The sequence below is a fragment of the Rhododendron vialii genome, chromosome 3a, assembly GCF_030253575.1.
Source record: "Rhododendron vialii isolate Sample 1 chromosome 3a, ASM3025357v1".
NCBI classification, from domain to species: domain Eukaryota; kingdom Viridiplantae; phylum Streptophyta; class Magnoliopsida; order Ericales; family Ericaceae; genus Rhododendron; species Rhododendron vialii.
Genome location: NC_080559.1, coordinates 9,384,853 through 9,405,754, shown reverse-complemented (window position 1 = coordinate 9,405,754; position 20,902 = coordinate 9,384,853). Strand labels below are relative to the sequence as shown.

The window sequence follows — 20,902 nt, the reverse complement described above, 5'->3', positions numbered from 1 at the left end:
AACTTGCTTACTGACATTCACATCTGAATGATAATTATACCAGAGACATTATTGCAAAATTTACCATATTGTATTCTCTTATTATTCTCGCAGTATCAATAAGAAATAAGAATTCTGTGAAAATTTTACAACCACACCCGGGAAATAAACCCACTCCCTCAATTCCGTGAAGCTACGAGTTACATGAACGATATCCCTAGAACATAGTACAAGAACACTACACATGCATTTCTACCGGTTTCAAGAGAATGTGAAATGTTGTCTGATTTTAGGGTAAGGATGTCAACTTCCATATCTTGACTGAGCCATCATCACTCGCAGATGCAAGTAGTCTGTTGTCCTGCTAAGTTTCCAGGGAAGAAGAGTAAGAAAGTGTTAGAAAGTTTCGTACGAAACCAGGGAGAGAAGAGAACTTGCATAAATCAACATCCACACACACACACAAAAGTGTCAGTGAAGATTCTCTCTCTCAGGCCGAGGTCGGGCTATCACATGGCAGAGTCTCCAGAAAGACATTGGCTGAAATGCAACACTATTTCTTATCCGAGCCAACAATTTCTTATCCGAGCCAACAATTTCACACAAGTGGGTAAACTGGTTCTTGACAGGGTTGTTCTGTTCCGGTGACCCAAACAGATTCGCTGCATTCTCAGGTCCATATTCAGTACGTGTAATTACGTAGACCATGTGCAACTGCAACACCTACATGCCTTAAAACTTGGGAAACCTCATCTTTAAGACCTGTTTTCAACCAAACCAAACTGAGCTTAAGTCCCAATCATTTGGAGTCGGCTTCGTGATCCATTTTCTCCGTTGAGCTCTGTCGAGGGCATCAGTGCAAGGTTTTTTTGTTCATCTTTTGACATTGTGAATCATATGATCTATCTAGTGATTGCTTTCTGGATGTATTCTCTTTATATGATGCATTTGTTGTTCTCTTTTTTCCACAAAAAACCACAAAATGTACAAGGGGACGACATGCAAGAACTCAGATCGAAATAGCAGTCAGTTCAGCAGAACTAGTTCCAATAAGAAACACTAAAATGGAGATGTCAACCTGGAAGTACAACATCCAAACAAATGATACCTCATTTGAAAGGACATAACCCAAAACCCGAACCACCCACTAAATTCTTATCATGTGACATGTTTTTGAGAGAGGCTGAATAAGAAAGTATAATAAATTCAAGAAAAACAAGTTTTACCGAATAGCTCCATTGCACTGAATTGACATCCATGTCATGGGCTTTGTCCTTCTTTAGAAACAATTTACACACAGGTCCGTCAACCTGTAACAAGACAAAAAGTTGAGAACTAAAACCTTTTGCACAAACAAAAAAGAGGCCAAGATACAAAATAGGACTGCTAAATTTCCAAAAGTCCATAAACATCAACTCTAAAGTACAACATATCCTTCAGACAACAAAAAATAATGAAGAACCACCAAGAGTAAACAAATCTAAAAGAAGCAACAAAACTCCTATGAATTTTGGCTTTTCTAGCAACGTTACGTTCACACTAGTAATTTCTCCACAGCCCCAAAAAGAACTAATACAAGGGGCATAATACATAATAAGATGTCACAAGCACTTCAAAGAGGAACTTTGGGGCTAGTCCATACAGAGCTTTGCTCCGACTTTAATTGGGGCCCCTGCTAGTTTACGGTGGGATTGGTCTCCCAGGATTAGTCGAGGTGCCTGTAACCCTGGCTCGGACACCTGGTTATTGAAAAAGTACTTCAAAGAGGAAGACAAATGAAAGTACCAATGTATAACGAAGACCACGACTTGAACTGTACAGGAATATGAAAGGTGGAACAACATTTTAAATCTTACAAGTCCTCTGTAACAGAACTCAGAAATTCCATGGTTGTTTTCTTTTTAACGTAATCTTTAGTATAAGTACAAGATATTTAGGTAAAATACCTCCCGAAATTGAAATGTTGTACGGCTACAGAGTTCTACTTCTACCCCCATCCTGGAATTGTTCTCAAGGTCATTGTTAATTGGTGGCATTACTTTCATATGTCCATACGGCGTTATTTTCGTACTTCAATGATTCAGTTCTCAGTCATCTAGTTTCATAAGTACCAAACAAGAACGCAAAAGACAAAAAAAATGTGATTCTCACAATAGCAATGTCAAACCGTCCATGGGTCAAGGATAACAGGGGAATTATTTAAACAAAGGTGAAAGAGAAGGATTATCAGTACCAAACCGTCCTTGTTCTCTACAAATAAACGTATAGCATCATCGGCTGCTCCAGTAGCAATTATTCCTTCCCTGACATATTCACACCAACCATAAAAAGGTCAAAATGACGAGGAACAAGAGACTAGCAAAGTTATCACATGGTCCCATAAAGATTCACTATCCAAAAATTTAGCCTAGTAGAAAGAAATAAACTTATAACATGGGCTCGTACTTTTTCTATCATCCCAGTCAAAACCATGCTTCAATTGAGAATGTAGGATGGAATAAAATTCACACTATTCTGGGTTAACTAGGCAAGAACACTACTAAAATTAAGGATCATTAAGTTGTTTACCATTATGTTGTTTGAGTGTTTGTGCATGACTACATGTGTGTGAGTGCAGGCATTAATGAATGAGAGAGTAACTCGGAATCAAGAACAGAATAAATATTTAAGCACGTGTAGTTAGCAGAAGAAAGAAATATTCGTCACAACAACGCAGTCTTGCTACCTTGACCAATGCACTGAAAAGATTGTTCTGTCGTGATAACCAGAAAGGGTGCAGAGATGGCTCCTGACAAAACACCAAAAGAGCCATTTAATCAGTACATGTTGCAGTAAATTGAAAGCATGGAAAAGCACTTCACCAATATGAATAAAACTGGTCAGACTGTGGAAACTATGAATCCAACCCAAAAGCTGAAGCTTAAGCTTTTAGGTGGAGAGGTCCACAACATTAGACCAAGTGATCACATGTTCCATTCCGAAGCAATGCTGGATTTCATATCTTAACATCTCCCCTCACGTGCATCCGCGTGTGAGGTCTATCAAGTGTAGCCTCTTTTTGGGTCTATCATTGTGCAATCTTTTTGTTGGATCTGTCATCGTGAGGTGTGGATTGTGAGTTTTGTAAAAAGTTGGGTGGAATGGGCCCCACTTTGGCACCTGGGGAAAACTTTGTATCCAACCCAAAACCAATTAGCAATGAGTGAAGAAGTCCCTCATGCTATTAAGTGATCTCTTGTTCCGTACCTAAACAATGAGGGACTATATTCAACACCCCCTCTCACGTGAAGCCACATTTAGGACTGTCATGTGTAGCCATTTTTTTGGTCTATCTTCGTGCAACCTTTTTTCAGGTCTGTCATCATGGAGTGTGGGCTTTCTCAATTTTAAATTTTGCATGGAATGCGCCCGCTTTGATACCGTGTGGAAATTTCGTACCCAACCCAAGCTTAAGGTTTTGGGTGGGGAGGCCCCAATGTTAGATTAAGTAATTACCCATTCCATTTCGAAGCAATGTGGGATTTTATACCTTAAGACAGAGAATAAAACTACAGCTCACTTGAAATTTATTGCGAAATAATGAAAAGGATACAACAATGAGATCTATACAATTCTTTGGCAGTAGCCAAAAGGTAATTAGCATAAATCGTGAGGGAATCTTCAAATATGCCTGTTCCGAACCACAATATTTCCATAGCAATGTTTCTAGTGTGTTTCATGTAAACATGGTTGGTATATTTCATCCATGTCTTAGTTCATTAGAGTATGTGAAAAAATTTAAGTGGCATAGAAGTACACTTCAGAATAAAAAGCAAAACCTAAAAGCTATAGTACTAAAACCTCAAATTAATTGGCATCACTCTAGCTAACTGTGTTAACTCAATTTTCTGAAGGTAAACATAATTATCCATTATCCAACCATATTTTCATAAAAGAAGAGACCTAAACATTTATAGTCGTCCTTGTTCCTTCATTCTCGGATAGCCCTTGAATGCGATAATTACTTCTGCTCAAGTTATCCGAGTAATTTAACACATTTGGAAGTTAACGATGGGCACTCAAGGCAAAAAACTTTTGCGCTTAACTTTCCAGATTGTAGCTGCAAAATTTATCTCCTCTTAAGAAGAAGGAAAAAATCCACTCCTCAATTATATACAGTCAAAGGCACAAGATGTATTCCTCACCAAGTTGCATTACCATCCCCAGACTGCATTGCTATGATGTCTGTGCCCCAAATTTTTATAGTGAGATCATCACTGCAAATCCAGCAAGTATAATTGTTACATTGTCCCCAATATGCAAATGAATCCTAATCTCGTATTGCAATAAACAGGAATGAAGATGTGAGAAGCATTATACATACCTGCAGGTAACCATCTTGTCTCCGCTAGCATTAAATGAGAGGGCCCAGACTGTAGATGAGTGTCCACTGAAAAGACAACCAGTCAATAATGTATTCATCGCCCTGTTTATTCATAAGCTCATATACTAGGAACCAGTAAGTTTATATTACAACTTGTAAGCCCTAAAATGGTCTTCAGGAAAAAAAGTAACACATCCAAACAATGATAGGTAAAAGAAATATAACATGGCAGAATAACTGAAGTCTGTTTGTAGTTATAGACCAAAAAAAATTAAATTGCAAGATATCACATTGTCATAGCATGAACAAAAATTATATCAGATATCCCATTGCCAAATGACCTTTTCTCTTTCTCCCTCTAAATGGGGCCCAAAAGTGCTATTTGAATTTGTTTGAAAAAATTTGAATGAATAGCATGTCGGGGAATAGAAAAAGGTTGTTAATTTTGGCATTTTTAATGTTACAGCATGCCAAAACTTGATATGTTGGCCATCATGCATTGGAGATGTTCTAAGGTTAGCCACTTGTGAAATAGGTCGAAACGTTGAAGCTTCTGCCCATCCATCTATACAAGAATCCATGCATGATAGGACAAGCACTATCGGATGGCCTTTCTCTTAAATTAGAGTTACAGAACAGAAAGACTTAAGTAGAACAAAACCTCATTGCTTGCAGATGGTGGCGTAGAAATCTAAAAAGTTAAACTTTGCCAACTAATCATCTTCTTCTCCCATAAATCTACTAATCTAAAGTATAAACCTCTCAAATCACAGATAAAAGAGGATTTCATGCATTGGTACTACTGTTCAACAAAAAAGAGCATTAAAATTAGATCCATAGAAAACAACACATTTCAACTTTCAAGTTCTTGGCTAAGTAATCCCAAAAAAAGACACCAGAGGAAATAACACCAACAGGTTCATGTCCACTTTAAAGAAAAACAAGATTCAGGGTTAAGGTAGTACTTGTTAGATTCACCTAATGTTTGAACACAACTCCAATCATCGTCACCATCCTCCGCCCAAACCTGTAGAAGAATCGATGCATTTAGTATTCTATTCCTACATGCCATCCAATTTCCTTAACTTGACTGAAAGCTGCACAAGTTGACAGGATAACACATGATGAAGTCTACCTTGATGGTGTTATCATAGCCACACGAGAACAGAACATCCATCGACGGATGCCACTGGACCATTTTAACATCTTGTGTATGCCCTTGCAACACCGAAACGCAATCAAACTCATTCCCAGGCAGTACTTCCCAAATCCAAACAGATTTATCTCGGCCACAAGATGCAAGCAGCGACCCAGATGCATTCCAGGAAACGCTTTTTACTTCATTTTCATGTCCCTAAATTACCAAAATTAGAACTTTTTAAAATAAACAAAATACATGGCAAAAGATACTAAGATGCCAAGATTTTGAATGATGATATCTGTAAAACTGGATAAGACAAGTGTCCATTGAATCACTTCACTCTTTTCTTTTCTTTAATTGCAATATCGATTCTTTCATCTTTATAGTCAGTACGAGAATATCAAAATGCAAACTTGCAGCCACTGCCTATTCCGATGAGGAGAAAAACAAATGTCAAGACTCAAAATAATCCAAATATGGAATAACAACATCAAATAATACCTCCAAAGTGGACACACATTCAAAATCATCCCCAATATGTTCCCAAATAGCAGTGGTGGCATCAAAACTTGCAGTCGCCAATAATTTACCAGATGGGGACCAGGCACATGATCGAATTGTCCTTGTTTGTGTTTCTTCCAAAACTGCCTGTGTATCATATACCAAACATTCCAGAAAAAAAAATCATAGAGAATATTCAATTGAGCGAATTCAATATGGACAATAGCAAAATAAAAGACCAACGGAATAAACAAAATGAATATACCACGAAATATGCACAAGACTTCTATGTCCTATATGCTGCATAAAATGCCAAGGCACCTAGTAAAGACAATTTACAGTAGATGAGAGATGGCATCTTGGGCTCAGGGTCCAGTACAAACACAATACTAACAAACTACGCACTGTAAAGGAATGTTCAATGCAACAACCTTACTCGTATTGTACTTTCATTGTTTGTAATCTTCACTAATCTTCACTCAGATGTTGAAGTGCCCTCTGGCCAACCTTGGTTGAGCAGTTCTCATTGTGTTTTCTATGCAAATCATAGGAGCAGTCTAGTTGAACCATTCTCCTCCCTCCCTTCCTACCTTAACCAGAGTTGATTCAGTCCTTTCCAATTGCGGTTGAATTTCTCCCACACAAATCACATCAAATTTGTTATGGGTCAGGCCATGACAGCAAAACACTCCAACCCATGTCATAAGCTAGATTACTTTACCTTCTTGATACCAAACATAGAACTCTGAACCTTTGATAAATTATGTTTCCTTGCAAATTTTTCTCTTAGCAACTAAATGGTGTTCTTTGCAGCCAACAAAGCCCACTGAAATAAACTTAAAGAATTTTGAAGGAGGTCAAGACAAAACTAGGGGCAACAAGGCCCACATCGAAGAGCACGGCATGACGCGTGGCTGACTTAGAGTTGGGTGGCCCAGGTACCAAATCCTAACTTGCTAGCCAAGTACACACTAAAAATACATCACATCCTGTAAAGATATGCTCAATACAACACTTCTTCATGTTACTTTGACAGCTTATACCCTTTTCTTCACTCGCTAACTTAGCCATCAGAGTGCCTTCAAGCCAACCTCGGTCAGGTGGTTCTTGTCATGTTCTATTGGTGCAAGCAAACCAGGGTTCCATCTCAGAGATTCTCATCCCCTCCCTGATTCAATCCTTTCCAATTGCGGTTGAATTTTTCCCACACAAATTCATGAAATTTGTCATGGGTCAGCCCATGAAAGTAGAAGACACCAATCATTAAGCTTATGATAAGTATCGGGCCTATGCAATATGAGCTCTTTTGGTTATCATTTTTTTCAAAATTTCCCCTTTGGCTTGTTGGGAAATAAGATGGAAATATAACAAAGAAGAGTCTTTCTCTCCTTCCTTCCTACTCAACAATTCAACAGCATCCAAAGGAAACCAAGCACGATGAACATGATGCAGAAGAACCAGCAAACCAAATCATTGTATCTTAGGTGGACAAAAAATGCAGGCAAAAAGATAGCCTTTTTTTGAACTTTGGGCAATGTGGTGCTGACCATCTCCTTTAATCATTTCTGTTTTTACACTTACCCCTTGGCATGCTACAGAGCCGGAGGCATTAAGTGGGGGGAGTGGCACTTCACAGGTGCCACACCCAGGTACCCAAAAAAATAAAATAATAAAGTCCGGGATCGCAAAATAGAAACAGCATTATTCCACAGAGAGAAAGACTTTTGACTATTTGTATAGAAGAAATCATGGACGATTTTTGATATTTGAAAGAACGTCGAGCTCCATTTAGATGGAAACATTAAAGTATTTCCGTTCAATGTTAGATGGATGATTAAGTAATGGTTAACCGTAGAACACGTCTACCTTTTTACCAGGTAGGTAAGTATATTGATATATATTTGAGTTCCACGTCCAAATTTAAATCATGGCTCCTCCACTGGCATGCTACACCGAATGAATATTGGTTCGATGCATCCCCATGAAGTACTAACTAACACTAATGCATAAGCAAGAAGTGTGTCAAAACCGATGGTAAAAATAACTGGTCAAGATAGTAGCATTTTTGGCATAATCAAAAACTTAAATTCCTGTTGCTGATTCAATTAACTGACCAAGTTTAGCAGAATTGTTTTTCATACTACAAACCTAGAGCGAAAGAATCCTAATTTTGCCTAACTTGGGCTGAAATTCAATGTATAAACGCTAAAGCCTCTCCCTTTTATTTCCCGTTTACGGTTTACCAAAACTAGTGAGCCACAAAACAGGGGCGAAAAATCGAGAGAGAGCGAGAGAGAGGAAGGGACCTTGCACTCGAAGGAACCGGTGAGTGGGCTCTGCTGCCAGATTCGGACGGTCTTGTCGCCGCTGCAAGAGGCGAGCACGGCCGGAACACCGTCGGCGCCGGTGGTGGGGTTCCAGGCCAGGCCCCAGACCCTGTCGGTGTGGCCTTCTAGCCTCTGAATCTCCTTCAGCTCGTAGCTGCCGTCGTAGAGGTTCATCGTACAGATTTGGCGATTTGGAGGGTTTGGCAGGGTCTAGGAAGAGGGGAGAGAGAGGGGGGGTTGGGGGTGGGCGGTTTGGGGACCTGAGCGGCGGGATCAACTGGCCCGAGCCGCACGAGGAGTGTGGTCAACACGTGACTAGTAAGGGTGAATTTGGCCTAATTTTTCAGGTTTTTTTCGAGAGATTATTTTATTTGTTTTCTCTTAATTTTTAGTACAAGATTAAATTTCTACCTTATACTTTTCGTGGCAAAGGGAAGGAAAAAATCTAGTACTATAGCAGAGATTAAAATTGAAAAAATTCATATAAGAAAACGAAAAAATACTCATAAAGTCAAAAAGATCAATTTTGGGAGGAATTTCGTCGTTTAATGTGAATTTTTTGTTTATATTTTTATATTTTTTATTTCTCTCGTCCTCTTAATCTTTTAATGTGAGAATTTGACCCACATCCTGCAAAGATTCGAAAGAAAAAAAAAACTAAAAAGCCCCGGAGGCTCTGGCCTAAATTTGCATGTCCTTAATAAATGTGTTATAATTCAGTGTTGCATACCTTTTTTTTTTATAAATTTAATGCATTATTTTACAAAATTTCAATTTTATATTAAACTATATTCGATTAATTTGATTTTTAACGAGGTCGACGAATTCTAAAAAATGAACGAGCATAGCCAGACCAAACTGACCAAACTGATTGTAGCCGCACTTGACTGAACCATTGCCCGTAGGAAGGTTTGATGTGAAGTCTTTTTAATCATTGGTGCGAAAGGGAGTTTTGAAGGAGTTTCGAAATTCCTTCGTCTGTGGAGTGCATAACACCCGGCGAAGAACAGAGGCACGGACGCCCCTGCTCGACTCTTCTCGAAGGGCTATACAGAGTCGTTATGCGACGAACACCCGTATACGTCACCTTCGTAGTCGTCGGCGCCTTCCTTGCCGAACAAGTACCGTTATAATTTAGGGCTTTTCATTTCCACCCATTCATCATCAAATTCTTAGACTCGTTTCCTTCGGCTTTGGAAATTTATCGTCTTTTTGTTGTTCTAACATGACCTGTAATGGAAGAGGTGATCAAAGATGTTCTGCATGTGAAATTCTCCATTGGATAAACAGAAATTCGACACTTTTTTCGTCTTTATTTAATTTTTTTATATTTCCCTGTTTCCCAATTCAAAACAATGTGGGAAAAATCGGAAATTTCGACTAGAAGATCAAGAGAGCTTGTCAAAGCCAAAACTTAACTTAACTTTTTTTGCTTTCGGTCATAATTTTTTTTTTTTTAGACTACTTGAACGGATGATTAATCAACAAAAAATAATGAGACATTTACCCAAAAAAAACAATTAAAGGAGATAATTGAGGCATTTACGAAAAAACAACAATTGATCTTTACCGAAAAGTGTTGATTTCCCGCCCCAGAAGATATAGTATGAAAAAAGGCCGTTGATAAAAACACATTTGAGAAAAACTATCGCGCATATCACTGCATCTGGCAAGTGGAGTGCATCTTGTTGAGCCATATCTGTCATAGGAACCGGAGATAGTGAACACCGAAGTAGCTGAGAGAGAACATTCAACCTTAGGTGAATGGGATGGTTTTGGACGAGCATCCAGCGTGGAAGTTTTCGCATAAGCCAGGCACGCTGGATGCTCGTCCAAAACCATCCTATTCACCTAAGGTTGAATGTTCTCTCTCTCAGCTACTTTAGCTACTTCAGGTTGAATGTTCTCTCTCTCAGCTACTTTAGTGTTCTCTATCTCCGTTCTATGACAGATATGGCTCAGCAAGATGCGCTCCACCCGCCAAATGCAGTGATAAAGATGAATCAAGAGGTATCAGGTTAGGGCGTTTGAGTGCGTGATAGCTTTTCTCAAATGTGTTGCCATTTTTCTCAAATGTGTTGGCATCACCTAGTTGAAGTCGCCTTGCACCCCTCAAGGCGAGAATCCATTGCCTTGAGGCGCCTCTTGCCTAGGCGTTGCCTTTGACAACTATGGACAACACTTTACACACATGTTCATTGAGATTTTTTGACACACACACACACATATCATCTTTGCTTTGATTACATAATGTATTGAATTGATTGCTTTCGATCGTGATACTGACAAAATCCAACGAGATTTTGACTTGATCGATACGAGATCACGGGCAGGATTCTCTATTCTAAGCAGAAAGTTTTATGGAGAGCGTTTCCTTTGTTAAGTATTTTCTCTACATCTATCCATTGGGATTCGCTGGAAGATTCCACGAAGAGCATATAGCTTTATGCAACATTTTTCTTTTTGAATTTCAAAACAAATAAGATTGAAATATGAACTTAAAAGATGTTTCTTTTCAAGCCTTTTAGAACTAGGGGAAGCCAAGACAGTCTGAGGCATTGATAGCTTTAGTGAGAAAGGAGACGTTTGAGAAATTACTAATCGACCTAGTTTTGAGAAGAGAGTACCTCGCAATACATATTTCTTCAATCTTCAGTGAATGGAATTCTTTGAAATACAAGAAAAAGAAAGAATGCTGAAAAGGAAGAAGAATGAAATTAGTTGGGTGCCACCATGTGTAGCACTAATTTAGAGAACAATTTAATCAAATTCTTGAAATTATTACACCACCATATATGCAAAGGGTATATTCCTCACATGATCTAGGGCCACGGCCCTCATCGTCCCTTAGTTTTTCCTTCCCTCCATGAAATCACATACTAATTGTGGCTTAAACTTGTCATTATCACGTTTGTGTTTCTTCAACTTTTTTTTTTGTTTTGATTGAAAAGTAGGTTTTCTATAACCTTAACTTTTCTCACTAGCTTCTTTTTTTGGGCAAGTTACTTTACTTACCATGTTCCATATCATTTTTTTTTTAAAATTATTTACTTCCGGTCAATATTCACAAACATGTGATGGAGACTCAGAGAGTATCGTATTTGGGCACACCTAAAAGAATTGACAAGTTTTAAAATTTTCCTTGATTAGTAGTTTATATCCTTTTTTGACTGTAGACAAGATTTCTTGCATATACCGTTATCCGGAATCTTTTTTCGCTGCCTACTCAAATGTAAGTAAAATTCCTTTCCTCTCTCCTTTCTTCTCTCATCCTATGTCTTTTCATGCTATCTTGGAATAATTGCTATTGCCTAGGAAATTATTTTGGTGATGATATAACTTCAAGTTTGTGGTCAGCAATGCGTTTCAACTAAAGAATCTTGTAACTACTTTGTTTGATTCATGAGTTTTTTTTTTGGCATGTAGCATTACTGCACACCAATCACCAATTACCACTTGCTCGTCTCCCAAAATAACTCAAACACAATCGCAATGGATGTTGTGTGAATGAGTCACAATATTACAGGCAACACTTCGCAAATATTATATTGGAATCCAGAACGATGCTTCGTTCTTCACTCCCTGAAAACTCTTCAAAATGGTTTGAAGGAAAACCTGCAAGGCTGTAGATATAAATGGAAAGCTATTTTTTGTTATTACCCTTTAAATGTACATCATTGGCGTAAGTGGAATGTACATGGATGATGCAAGATATATAAAACTATGATGTATCAAAGGTCGGCTGTTGTAGCCAATTTGAATTTGACCTTCACAATGGTATTACGAGGTCATAGTCTTGCGTTGACTTCTGTTAAATAGTGTAAACAGGTCTTTTCCATTTTTATATCACACAAATTATCAAATCGAAGTAAGTTCTCAGAATTATTGGCTATATTGAGAAACATTGTAATCAAACACTAAGAGTCACCCGTGCAATGCACAGGGTTTTACAAAAATAGGAGCAAATATATGGCTGCAGAGCATATAAAAAGTGGAAATTTAGAAAGTAATTATGGATTTAAAAGGTTAAAATGTAAAGTAAAAATTGGGAAGGCAACTTGGGATGTCAATAGTCAAATAAGGCAAGAAATCTAAAGAATTTGCACTCTTACAATCCGTCACGAAAATGTTAGATCGATATTTTACAAAATTTCAAAACCCAACAAGTTAAAGGGCTGCAAATGAGCCAAGCCAAGTCAAGCTTTGGAATATTCAAGCTTGGGTCGGTACATTTACGCTCTACTTGAGCTTGGCTCGAGCTCAATCCAAAATAATGAAAAGCTTGAGCTTGGCTTGCTGGGTTTGCGCCAAGCTTAGCTCGGCTCAAGCAGAGTTAGCTTGTTTGCTTCAACCCCTTAGTCAGGCATGTGGCATCGACCACGAGGGTGACTAGCTCTCTTTGAGTTCGAGTAGTTATACTATATTTTAGACTTGTATATGTGTTGACTGTATTTAATGTATTGAATGTAATTAGGAAGATACTCAATTAGGTAGAATCAATTAGGGATTTGATTAGGTAGAATCAATTAGGGATTTTATTTTATTTTATTTTATTTCCTTATTTTACTTTGTATTCAGTCTATATATTGTACCTCATTGTGAGAAGAATAATATATCATTCAAGTATTTCGACATGGTATCAGATCGGGTTCCAAGAACCTGATTTCTTCTTTCTCTTCTTTTCTTGGTCTCTCGACCAAGTATCGTCTTTATCCTCTTTTTTAGAGCTAGGGAGCTTGTCTCTATTCTCTCTCGAACGATCTCTGTTTCTCAGACCTATCTGAGAAATCCATCTTATCCGACGAAGTACTCTCAGTTCTCAGCAACACTGAGACCCTCATCTAAATTATATTAACTCCGGGTATCTCTGTTGCATCCCCACCAGATCTGGTAATATTTGGTTTATTCTTATTTTTTGGTTTGCTCTCGTATTATGGGTGATAAGAATAAGAAAACCGAAACATCTGGCTCTAAGGACACTGTTAGGGATCCACTTCATCGTCGTTCTCTCACCTCAATTAAATTAAATGGGGCAAATTATTTGCCATGGTCACGTGTTGTGACTGTTTCTTTGCGAGCAAGTGGTGAGACTTCCTATATCACTGATGCCCCATCTGAAAATTCTGTTTGGATTCAAAATGATTCGTATATTATGACTTTGCTTTGGAATAGTCTTGAACTTGATATTTTTAACAATGCTGCATGCCTTGACACATCCAAAGAAGTATGTGATACTTTACATGAGTTATATTCATCCGAACAGAATCTCTCTCGCATTTATCAGATTTATCAGAATATTTTCTCTTTCCAACAAGGAGATCAATCGGTTGATGAGTACTTTTCCACCTTAAAAGGGATGTAGGATGAGTTAAATGTTTATCAACCTTTAACCACAGATTTAAAGGTTCAGCAGAAGTACAGAGATGAATTTCGAGTTACCAAATTCTTGTCCGGGCTGAATACAGAACTTGCTCCTCCCAGTCCCCAAATTCTTTCCGGCAAGGAAGTTCCTACTGTTGGTGAGGCTTTTGCTCGTGTTCGAAGGGCTGCTCCTCAGTCTTCTGTTTTAGAGCATCCAATTCCATCTGCTCTAGCTGCTCCTGCTACTAGTCTTATTCCATCTTCTGGGAATTTTAGCCACTCTAATCCTCCCCACAGTCGTAGTGGTTCTTATGAACGTGGTGGTCGACGTGGCGGCCATGGGGGGCGTGGTGGTCGTGGCACTAAGAAGTATACACATTGCAATGCAACCAATCACACTGTTGAGTTCTGTTGGAAGCTTCATGGCAAGCCGGCTTGGGCTAATCAGGCTACATTTGAGGGGGAGCCGTCTGGGTTGGCTCCTCCGGATCAGATTACTATCTCTAGGGCTGTGTATGATTCCATGTTTCACAAGGCTAATGCATCTTCGACTTCCATTGCGACTCATGTCTCATCAGGTAATACTTGCTTTCACTCATCTTCTCGTACCGGCAGTGCTCCATGGATTCTCGATTTTGGCGCATCTGATCATATGACAGGTGATCATATGACAGGTGATTTGTCTTTTCTTATTGATGTTGTTACACCTTCCGTTCCTTCCTATGTTACTATTGCAGATGGTACTAAAATTCATATACATGGCATTGGTACTTATCGTGCCTCTGGCCTTATTTTTACTTTTGTCTTATACTTACCACAATTTCCTTTTAATCTACTTTCCATTCATAAACTTTCTCAAACTCACAATTGTTCTGTACTCTTCTATCCCTCTCATTGTGAATTTCAGGATCTCAAAACGCAAAGGATGATTGGTGGGGGGTATGAGAAGAATGGTCTGTACTACCTTCAGCCGTTCAATCCTTCCAAGTTATCTGCCTTCCACTCCACTACCACACCTTACCAGTGGCATTGTTATTTTGGACACCCATCTTCTGCCAATCTTCGCAAGATAGTCCCTGATTTACCTAATTTTTCTCCTTTTAATTGTGACACTTATGAACTCAGTAAACATCGTAGGGTTTCTTTTCCTTTATGAGTTGAGTCACCTAGTTTAGAACCGTTTGCTTTAGTTCATTCGGATATTTGGGGACCATCTCGTACCATAAGTTTATGTGGTGCTTGCTATTTTGTTACATTTATTGATGGTTTTTCTCGTTTAACTTGGGTATATCTTCTCAAAGATCGGTCTCAATTATTTTATGTGTTTTCTAATTTTTATGTTGAAATTGTCACTCAATTTAATGTCAAATTACGTATTTTGCGGACTGATAATGCCCAAGAATATATTTCTCATCAATTTACGCATTTTACTGAAACTCATGGCATTATTCATCAAACTGCTTGTGTAACCACTCTTCAACAAAATGGGGTTGCTGAGCGGAAAAATGGACCGATTTTAGCAGTTGCTCGAGCTCTTAGGCTTCACATGCATGTTCCAAAACATTCTTTGGGGTATGCAGTTCTTACAGCTAATTATCTGATAAATAGAATGCCATCTCGGGCTTTGAACGGAAAAACTCCTTACCAAATTCTCTTTCCTAACAAGGATCTTTTTTCTCTACCCCCAAAACTTTTTGGTTGTGTTTCATTCGTACATAATTTCTCTCCAGGTCGTGATAAGCTTGATCCTCGTTCTTATAAATGTATATTTCTTGGTTACTCTCGGACATAGAAAGTATACAGGTGTTATAGTCCCTTGCTACGTAAGCACTTTGTAAGTGCTGACGTGACATTCTTTGAGACCGTCCCATATTATTCCCCACCAGGTGCACGATTACAGCCACTCATGTTGGCTGATCTTGGTCTGTCACCTTGTCTTCTCGAGATTGCTCCTCAACCACCCATTACACCGGTCCGTCCTCCCGAGACTGCCCCTCGACCACCCATTAAACAGGTCTATGTTCGTCTTCGTCGCTCTTCCGCCGCCGCACCACCCATTGCTCCTGCAGACCCAACTTCTTTACCCACATCATCTCCTTCACCATCTGAGGATCCGGATCTTGACTTGCCTATTGCCGTTCGTAATGGTACGCATTCTTGCACTTTCCATCCTATTTCTCAGTTTGTGTCCTATGATGGTTTATCTCCATCTTTTCGCGCTTTTTCTGTGTCTCTATCTTCTGTTGTTGTTCCTAAGTCTTATTTGGAGGCTCTTTCTCATCCTGGATGGCGCTCCGCTATGGAAGAAGAGATGCGTGCCTTGTCCATATATCATACTTGGACCCTTGTTTCCAAACCTATTAGAGCACATATTGTTGGTTGTCGTTGGGTGTTTACTGTCAAACAAAATCCTGATGGTACTCTTGATCGACTAAAAGCTCGTCTTGTGGCCAAAAGTTTCACCCAAACCTATGGACTTGATTATATTGAGACTTTTTCTCCAGTGGCCAAACTTAATTCTGTACGGATTGTTCTCTCTCTTGCGGCAAAACTTGATTGGCCTCTCCACCAGCTTGATGTCAAGAATGCCTTTCTAAATGAGGATCTGTCTGAGACTATCTATATGGAATAACCACCCGGTTTTCAGTCCAAGGGGGAGTGTGTGTGTCGTCTCCACAAATCTATATATGGCCTCAAACAGCCTCCCCGAGCTTGGTTCGATAAGTTCAGTAATACTATTATTTCTCATGGTATGACTCGGAGTCAGGCTGATCACTCCGTGTTCTTTAAAAAGACCACTCGTGGTATTGTGATTCTCGTGGTTTATGTGGATGATATCGTCATCACTGGTAGTGATAGGATTGGGATTCAAACACTAATTTGCCATATTGGTTCTAGCTTTCTTACCAAAGATCCAGGCAAGCTTCGATATTTCCTTGGCATTGAGGTGGCTCGTTCCAAAGAGGGTATCAGTTTATCACAAAGGAAGTACACTCTCGATCTCTTGAAAGATACAGGTTATATTGGGTCTAAACCTGTAGCTACTCCTATGGAGACTAATCTTAAGTTAATGCTTGAAGATGGTGAGCTGATTGACGACCTTGAGATGTATCGGAGACTTGTGGGAAAACTTATTTATCTAACTATTACTCGACTCGATATCTCCTATGCAGTTAGCGTTGTCAGTCAATTTATGACTCGTCCTCGAGTTTCTCATATGGAGGCAGTTGTTCGTATCTTGAAGTATCTCAAAAATGCTCCCGGACGTTGACTTCTCTACAAATCATCTGGACATCTTCGTATTGAAGGATATACAAATGCTGACTGGGCAGGATCTCCTACTGATCGTCATTCTACTACCGGCTATTGCACCTTTATAGGAGGCAATCTTGTGATATGGAGAAGTAAGAAACAACACGATCTAGTGCTGAGGTAGAGTATAGAGTAATGGCTCATACTGCTGGTGAGTTGACTTGGTTGCGCACACTTCTACAATAGTTTGGGATCCTGGTACATGGTCCTACTCCTCTATATTGTGATAATCAAGTTGCTATCCACATTGCTAATAATCCAGTATTCCATGAGAGGACCAAACACATTGAAGTTAATTGTCATTTCATTCGGTCAAAGGTGGAATCTAAAGATATTAGCACTCCTTTTGTTCCTTCAAGCTCTCAACTGGCTAATATTTTCACCAAGGCTTTTCCCAAGACTTCCATTGATACTATTTGTCACAAGCTGGGAGTACACGATGTTTATGCTCCAGCTTGAGGGGAAGTGTTGACTGTATTTAATGTATTGAATGTAATTAGGAAGATACTCAATTAGGTAGAATCAATTAGGGATTTGATTTTATTTTATTCTCTTTCCTTATTTTACCTTGTATTCAATCTATATATTGTACCTCATTGTGAGAAGAATAATATATCATTCAAGTATTTCGACAATATGTATGAGAGTGCAACGTTAGAAGAGTGATTCAAATGTTTTGATTCCCTTCTTCTCCTAACATCACTTGGCTTCTTCGCACCTTCTATTTAATCAAAATGCAACCCATGGCAACCTCCTCCCAAATTGCTCTACAAACAAGTTTTCTCAGCCATTACGTTTATTGAAACATCAAACTTGAACTTAATTCCACACACAAATTCTTGCACATAAACACTTGTTCAGATATACATGTGAGGTGAATCAAGAAACTGCTTTACATGTATGGCTGAACCACCTTAGCAATAACTGTCTCGCCGAGAAACTTTTATATATCTCAGGTATAGGAGGGGTATTGGTATCCCCCTCCGCACCGTTTTCAACCATTTTTCAAGCACACTTTGATGATCAGCTTTGTTTATTTTGTAGAACTCAGCAAGAACATTAATCTTGCCAAAATTTATGATCATCAGATTTTAGTAGATACATGATTGGCACACGTGAAAAAGCAAGAAAACAAAAATTGGATTCTAATTGTGTTTTTTTATGTAATTTTTTTTTCTTCAATTTTCACGCGTGTTGATTATGTATCCACTAAAATCTTATGAACATGACTTTTTTCAAGATTAATATTCTCATCGAGCTTTACAAAATGAACAAAACTGATTATTAAAGTGTGCTCGAAAAATGGCCAAAAAATTGAAAACGGACATGAGGGGATACCAATACCCCTCCTATAACTGGGATATGCAAAAGTTTCTCCTGTCTCGCCTGTTCGGATACAATATAGTGGGAAATGTTTTCTTGTAGTTCAAGTGTTGTGGGGTTTTATCCATCTACCTTCAATGTTAAGAATCTTTGTTTGCGACTAAAAAAAAAAATTGTAAAGATCCATCTATCTTCAATGTTAAGAATCTTTATTTACAATTACAAAAAAAAAAAACTATCTATATATGTTACAAGGATCCTTCATTTTGGCTCAAGTACGCGTGTTGATATGTCCGACACCCGTATCCATTTGGACACTCGGATCTAATCGTTATGATATTTATAGAAAAAGAATATCAAATTAGCTAGAAAAGCAATATTTGGAGTATTTCAAATGGACGGAAAATAGCAAAAACATATTTTTCTTTATCCCTTCTTGTTTAAATACGTTTCTAAATATTAGTTAAATACGTTTCTAAATATTAGTTACAGTACAATCTGAAAATATTATGCAATTTGGGGACACATATCCCAGTATCCTACTATTTATGTTTAGGAAGGTTCCACTCTTGGACATGCACCCGTACCCGATACTCGCACCCGAGTCCATGTAACATCTGTCTGTGCATGTTTCGTTAAGAATAAAATCTTGAATGTCACTTAGTATAAGAAGTATGCTGAAAATGATGTTCTTGGTATGGCCAGGAAATGTAATCCTCGTTCAATCCCTACATTTTGCTGTAATGCTTCATACTTTCTCCTTTTAGGTAACCACAACGGGGCGTTCGCTGATTGGAAGAAATGTTATAGCGAACAACAGAAGAAATTAAGTCCCTTAGTCCGTGATAATTGTGGGGAAGGAGCTAGATGTACTGGAACTACATGTGATAAGAAACATCTCATTGTAAGTTTTTTCTTACATCTAGAAACTTATTTAAATGCATTTTTCTTATAAGGTTTCGTGTTAACATTGCATTTTTGAATTTCAATATTTGCCTTCATTACTCTTTATTTAATCTTTTTAAACATTTTTTTGGGTATATGGTATCTTTTTTTTATGTTAAACCCATCATTAGATGTCTAGCCAATGGAAGTTTGCATGATAAGTATTATTCTTTTTGCCGAGCAAAAAAAAAAAAAGTATTATTCTTTTTATTTCTTCGTGTAAATTGTGTTTTACGTGACCTTTGCCAATGTGATGCTTTCCAATGTGGAACAATGTTTGAACACTAGTTTGGCTTTTATCCCCACCACCCCGCCACAAAAATTTAGATAACTTGACACGACGTATTTATATCAAGTATTCAATCCAGTTTTTTCCACCAAGTTACTTTTTGGTTGTTTTATTCTATACCAGTTCTGAATTTGAGATCGGAAGTGCTTTCACAATCATGCTTCTCTGTAATTGTAGGTGACATTTCTAATTACAGATTCTGGGACACTTAAGTTTCCTTCTATTAACAGCCATTCAGACCTTGACATGGCTTTGGACTCCTTGGAATACATCCTGTACGACATAGTTTTGGTATAAATAGCCGGTGCAAAGTGCTTTCTTTTTCGTTTCTCCAGTTTTTTCTCTTCTTCCAATATGCATCCGTGCCATGAGCTTCAAATTTTTGGATGTAGGCTGGAAAGGTGTGGTGGGCTTCTCGACATGACACTAAAGACTTGTCATATTTGTGACGTCTACGAAATTGATGTAATCTTTGTTTGTAGTTGTTTCAAATTTGTTTGATGGATTTGATACGTGGCTCCGTAATCACAGTTTTACAGTGCAATCGTTAGTCATCTACCTTTTTTGTTTAGTTTTTGGTTCATACGTTTGTGCATCAAATACTGCAACTTCACGATTTAGTTAAATGCCAGTCAATAAATATCAGTCAAAACCATACACTTCAGGGATTGATCTTCGGCTCCCTGACTTGGCTTTACTCTTGCTACCGGAACAGAAAGAGGGATTTTTTCTCTAAGCAAAGCCAACTGACCAGGACACTGCGAGGTGGGTAGTTTATCTAGGGCGAATGCCTCCTAACGAGTAACGGAGGCATGCGAAGGTAGGCTCAAGTGTTGATTCTGCTCGTGAGCGTAATGGTATTATAAGCCTGCCTGACTGTGAGACCGACTGGTCGAATACAGACAAAAGTCGGCCATAGTTTTTCGGGAGTCCCGTGTGGAAGGGCTCTCGCTCAACGGATCAAAGGTACATCGGAAGAAAGTGAATCGGAACTGATCCACGTTGCCCGATACTCCTACTAATGAACATAATGGGAGACTGACTCTCAAGCGGAGAGGCCTGCCAATCATTAGGAACAGAGAACTAGGAGATGCAAGTCCCTGGTTAGGATCAATCAGAGTTACAAACTGCTAACTAAAAAGTGAAGAGGTCAAGAATCGAACTCCCAACCCCATGCTTAAACTCGCGCCCCTTAAAACTCACTCAGTAAATTTATCGAACAGTTAGTGAGCAGTTTTCTTCAACAATTTTGTTCATCAACATGACTCCCAACGAAAGCTCCCATCTTATCAAGGAAAAAACAGTAGCAGGTATTATGCACAAAAATTAGAGAATTGCGTCTCTCACACTCATCTACGTCA

General features: G+C 38.6%; 2 protein-coding genes across 4 annotated transcripts; one reads left to right on the top strand and one right to left on the bottom strand.

Moving 5' to 3' along the window:
- Positions 1–48: 48 nt before the first annotated feature.
- Positions 49–8,692, bottom strand: LOC131318904 (protein CIA1). Of its 2 annotated transcripts, none has more exons than XM_058348947.1 (10): positions 8,291–8,692; positions 5,985–6,131; positions 5,478–5,696; positions 5,308–5,369; positions 4,343–4,408; positions 4,164–4,235; positions 2,705–2,767; positions 2,213–2,282; positions 1,206–1,289; positions 49–340 (listed from the first exon to the last, which is right to left on the bottom strand). In XM_058348947.1, the coding sequence occupies exons 1-10, from the start codon at positions 8,483–8,485 to the stop codon at positions 269–271; spliced, it is 1,050 nt and encodes a 349-aa protein (XP_058204930.1). In that variant the 5' UTR covers positions 8,486–8,692; the 3' UTR covers positions 49–268. The 2 variants fall into 2 exon arrangements, with proteins under 2 accessions (XP_058204930.1, XP_058204929.1); XM_058348946.1 differs by having other exon boundaries at positions 49–343; positions 8,291–8,628.
- Positions 8,693–9,180: 488 nt separating this feature from the next.
- Positions 9,181–20,091, top strand: LOC131318905 (uncharacterized). Of its 2 annotated transcripts, none has more exons than XR_009197831.1 (4): positions 9,181–9,432; positions 19,013–19,211; positions 19,719–19,832; positions 19,934–20,091. XR_009197831.1 is itself a non-coding variant. In XM_058348948.1 (4 exons), exons 1-4 carry the CDS (start codon positions 15,579–15,581, stop codon positions 19,988–19,990), a joined length of 549 nt encoding a protein of 182 aa, XP_058204931.1. In that variant the 5' UTR covers positions 14,597–15,578; the 3' UTR covers positions 19,991–20,091. The 2 variants fall into 2 exon arrangements, 1 of the variants encoding a protein (XP_058204931.1); XM_058348948.1 differs by lacking the exon at positions 9,181–9,432 and adding an exon at positions 14,597–15,819 and having other exon boundaries at positions 19,075–19,211.
- The last annotated feature ends 811 nt before the right edge of the window (positions 20,092–20,902 follow it).

Coding starts and splice junctions, on each gene's coding strand:
- LOC131318904 (XM_058348946.1), bottom strand. CDS start 8,485: ATGAACCTCTACGACGGCAGCTACGAGCTGAAGGAGATTCAGAGGCTA. Junction 2,283..2,704: donor TTTTCAGTGCATTGGTCAAG/GTAGCAAGACTG, acceptor TGAATATGTCAG/GGAAGGAATAATTGCTACTG. Junction 1,290..2,212: donor TAGAGAACAAGGACGGTTTG/GTACTGATAATC, acceptor GTCTTGTTACAG/GTTGACGGACCTGTGTGTAA.
- LOC131318905 (XM_058348948.1), top strand. CDS start 15,579: ATGTTGGCTGATCTTGGTCTGTCACCTTGTCTTCTCGAGATTGCTCCT. Junction 15,820..19,074: donor GCCTATTGCCGTTCGTAATG/GTACGCATTCTT, acceptor TTCTCCTTTTAG/GTAACCACAACGGGGCGTTC. Junction 19,212..19,718: donor GTGATAAGAAACATCTCATT/GTAAGTTTTTTC, acceptor CTGTAATTGTAG/GTGACATTTCTAATTACAGA.